The 4,272-nt window shown below is 40.2% G+C and overlaps 2 protein-coding genes across 2 annotated transcripts; both read left to right on the top strand.

Moving 5' to 3' along the window:
- The first annotated feature begins 439 nt into the window (after positions 1 to 439).
- LOC127082616 (uncharacterized) lies at positions 440 to 1,024 on the top strand. The gene has a single exon (XM_051022843.1). It carries the CDS (start codon positions 440 to 442, stop codon positions 1,022 to 1,024), a length of 585 nt encoding a protein of 194 aa, XP_050878800.1.
- A 320-nt stretch (positions 1,025 to 1,344) lies between these two features.
- On the top strand, positions 1,345 to 1,815 carry LOC127082615 (uncharacterized). Its single transcript, XM_051022842.1, has one exon. It carries the CDS (start codon positions 1,345 to 1,347, stop codon positions 1,813 to 1,815), a length of 471 nt encoding a protein of 156 aa, XP_050878799.1.
- Positions 1,816 to 4,272: the final 2,457 nt, after the last annotated feature.

Below are 4,272 nucleotides of genomic sequence, written 5' to 3'. Positions count from 1 at the left end.
AGTACCAGTTTTACACTATGTATAATATGTATTCTAGACATATATTATATGTAGGTGTTACAGTTGGTACCAGAGCAGATCGTATCCTCGACCTAGCCATGAAATAGTATAAGCATTTCTTTCTGCCTCATATGTGGGTTTTCATCATTGTACTTGATGTTATATTCATAGTATTGAGCCTGATCAACTTAATATTATTTGTATGACATTCAAGATCATGGCTGACAGACGCAAAGGTCGTGGTAGACCCAGAACCCAGAATTCAGACTCTGAACCGCCAAGTGGTAGTGAAGGTTTTCAATGGCCTTAGCTTTTGCAACAGATGCAACAACAACAGAACCAATTCATGCAACAGATGATGCAATAGTGGAATGGTGGTTTTCGTCATCAAGGGGTTCCACAAGAAGCTGCAGGTGGTAGTTTTCGAGAATTCTTTCGCATGAATCCTCCTGAATTCCATGGTGGGTTGAATCCTGTGAAGGCTAATGAGTGGATAACCAACATGGAAAGAATTTTTCAGATAGTGCATTGTAGTGAAGAGAATAAGGTTGTATTTGCTACTCACATGATGAAGGGTATGACTGTGAGATGGTGGGAGAGTGCTTCGACTCTTATGACTAATCAAGGACTACCTAGGGATTGGGAGCATTTTATGATTACTTTCCTGGATAAGTATTTTCCTAGCTCTTTCAGGACTCAGAAAGGATTTGAGTTTCAGAAGCTTAGACAGGGTAATATGACAGTAGCTGCGTATGCTGAGAAGTTTGAAGATATGGCTTCTTATTCTAGACAAGCCGTGTACGCACCAGATGAGAGGTGGAAGATTGATCAGTTTCTTTTTGGTCTAAGGGGTGAAATTTATCATAGTGTTTCTCAAAGGGAATTCACTACTTATGCTGAATTGTTAAGGCAATGTTATGTGACTGAGAACAGTTTGAAGAAAGTTCAAGAAGAAAGGGATCAGTATAGGAGTGGACAGAGAGACCAAGGGAGGCCAGGTAGCCAATTTAGGCCTAGACCTTAGGCTTTCAAAGGAAAACAGGTGCAACATGCAAGACCTAACCATTCTCCTCAATGTCAAGTATGTAAGAAGTCTCATTTTGGTAGATGTGCTGGAAGTGGAATTAGGTGTGTTACTTGTCAGAGGGACGGACACATGTCTAGGGAATGTCCCTAGAATAAGAATCAGATGCAGGGAGGAGCACTGGTCGAGTTTATACTTTGGATGCAAGGAAGGCTAAGAGCAACAATGCCTTAATTGCTGGTATGTGTCTCGTCAATGATCACCCTTGTTTTTTATTGTTTGATTATGGGGAGACACACTCATTTGTATCAATTCAGTGCATGAAGCGTCTTAGCTTACAAGCAATTCCCTTGTCTCCTCCTATGGTGGTTACTACCGCCATGGATGATGTGGTTGAGACACCGTGGATTTGTGAAAATTGTTCGCTCTCGGTGAATGGTAGAATTTTCCAGATTGATCTTATTTGTTTACCACTTAAGAAGGTTGGCGTGGTTTTGGGGATGGATTGGCTTTCCGTCAATTCGGTGTTTATTGGATGTGAAGAGAACTTGATTATCATTCCATCTAGTGAACCTACTCCAAAGGATGTAGTAACTACTATCTTGGAAGGTACGATTGGTATGGCTAATTTCTTATTTGAGAAGGAAAAGTCAGTTCTCTTGGTTGTCACCAAGGAATCTAGTGATAATCTGAGTGTTACGCAAATTCCTATAGTTTGTGAATTTCCAGAAGTTTTCCCTGAGGATGTCACTTTTCTTCCTCCTGAAAGGGAAGTGGAATCTCTCTATTGATCTGATACCTGGGACGACTCCAATCTCCGTTTCTCCGTATCGCATGGCGCCACTCGAGTTGAGAGAGTTGAATAATCAATTGGAAGAGTTATTAACCAATCATTTCATCCGACCTAGTGTCTCACCATGGGGAGCTCCAGTGTTATTAGTAAAGAAGAAGGATGCTAATATGCGGTTGTGTATTGATTATCACTAGTTGAATAAAGTCACCATTAAGAACAAGTATCCTCTGCCAAGGATAGATGATTTGTTAGATCAATTGAAAGGAGCGTGTGTGTTCTCGAAGATTGATTTGCGATCGGGCTATCATCAAATAAGAGTTAAGAGTTCGGATGTACCAAATACCATATTTAGAACCCGATATGGCCATTATGAGTTCCTTGTGATGTTGTTTGGTGTGACGAATGCCCTTGCTGTTTTCATGGACTATATGAATCAAATATTTCAACCTTACTTAGACCAGTTCGTGGTGATCTTTATTGATGACATTCTTATTTATTTTCGTACTCCCCGGGAGCACAAAAAACACCTAAGAGTTGTCCTGTCAGTACTGCAAGAGAAGCAACTTTTTGCCAAGTTAAGTAAGTGTGAATTTTGGATGGACGAAGTGAAGTTTCTCGGTCATGTTATATCACAAGGAGGAGTATCAGTGGATCCATCTAAAGTTGAAGCAGTTATTAATTGGGAAAGACCAAAGAATGCTTCCGAAGTCAGAAGTTTCTTAGGTTTGGCAGGTTACTATCAAAGATTTATAAAAGGGTTTTCGCAGATAGCATTACCAATGACTAGACTTACCCGGAAGGAAATTTCTTTTAAATGGGATTCGAAGTGTGAACATAGTTTCATGAGCTTGAAGGAAAGGCTAATGACTGCTCCTATTTTAATCATCCATGATCCTAGTAAGTGTTATGAAGTATTTTGTGATGCCTCTAAGAAAGGATTAAGAGGGGTGTTAATGCAGAGTGGCCAGGTTGTAGCCTATGCCTTTCGTCAGTTGAAGCCTCATGAAGAGAACTATCCGACTCATGATCTTGAACTAGCTGATGTTGTTTTTGTATTGAAAGTGTGGCAACATTACTTGTATGGAGTGTGTTTTGAGATGTTTAGTGATCACAAGAGTTTGAAATACTTATTTGACCATAAAGAGTTAAACATGAGATAGAGGAGATGGATGGAGTATTTGAAGGACTTTGATTTTGAGCTTAAGTATCACCCGGGGAAGGCAAATAAGGTTGCGAATGCCTTAAGTCGGAAAGAGATGCATAAAGCTGAGTTGATGATATTAGAATACGCATTATTGGAAAAGTTCTGAGATATTAATCTTCAGTTTAGTTGGACGTAGGATGGTGTGATAATGGGAAATTTGAATGTTACTTCTAACCTAAGGGAAGATATCTGACAAGGACAAATGATAGATGACAGGTTGCAAGAGATGTCGATTCAACCAGGTTTCACTCAGTCACCGGATGGATTTATTCTGTTTAATCAAAGGATTTGTGTTCCGAATGATGCCGAGCTGAAAAGAAAAGTTTTAGAAGAAGGTCACACGGGGGCGTTTACTATACATCCAGGTTCGTTGAAGATGTATCAAGACTTGAGGAAGGACTATTGGTGGCCTGGAATGAAGAGGGATATTGTAGAGTATGTTTCGGAATGCATTGTGTGCCAGCAGGTAAAGATCGAACATTAGAAGCCATGTGGGTTATTGCGACCTTTCGAGATTCCAGTTTGGAAATGGGATAATATTTCAATGGATTTTGCAGTAGGGTTACCTCGGACCCAAGGTGGTTATGATTCAATTTGGGTGATTGTGGATCAGTTAACTAAGTCTGTGCATTTCTTGGCCGTGAAGACTACTTAAAAGGCAAGTCATCTTGCACGGTTGTTCATTTCAGAAATTGTGAGGGTTCATGGTGTTCTAACTAGTATTGTGTCCGATAGAGACCCAAAGTTTACTTCAAGATTTTGGAAAGCATTCCAACAAGCTATGGGATCGAGATTGTGTTTGAGTACGTCTAATCATCCTCAAATGGATGGTCAGACTGAATGGACGATACAGACCCTGGAAGATATGTTAAGAGCTTGTCTACTTGAAAGTGGAGGGAATTGGAAGGAGCTCTTACCATTGATTGAATTCTCATATAACAATAGTTATCATACAAGTATCAGGATGGCTCCTTATGAAGCCTTGTATGGACGAAAATGTAGAACACCTCTATGTTGGACGGAAGTTGGTGAAGAAAGGATCTTAGGACCAGAGATTATTCAAGAGACTGTCGGAAAGATAAGGATGGTCCGTGATAACATGAAGAAAGCACAAGATCGCCAAAAGAGTTATGCGGATCACATAAGAAGACCATTGGAATTTGATGAAGGCGATCATGTATTCTGGAAGGTGACCCTGAGGTTAAGACTCAAAGGACCGTTTAAGTCACGGAAGCTAAGTCCGAGATACAT

This window comes from Lathyrus oleraceus, chromosome 5 (assembly GCF_024323335.1).
Source record: "Lathyrus oleraceus cultivar Zhongwan6 chromosome 5, CAAS_Psat_ZW6_1.0, whole genome shotgun sequence".
Classification (NCBI taxonomy): Eukaryota; Viridiplantae; Streptophyta; class Magnoliopsida; order Fabales; family Fabaceae; genus Lathyrus; species Lathyrus oleraceus.
Note: the sequence above shows the minus strand (reverse complement) of the source record. Positions and strands in the feature narration are given on the sequence as shown.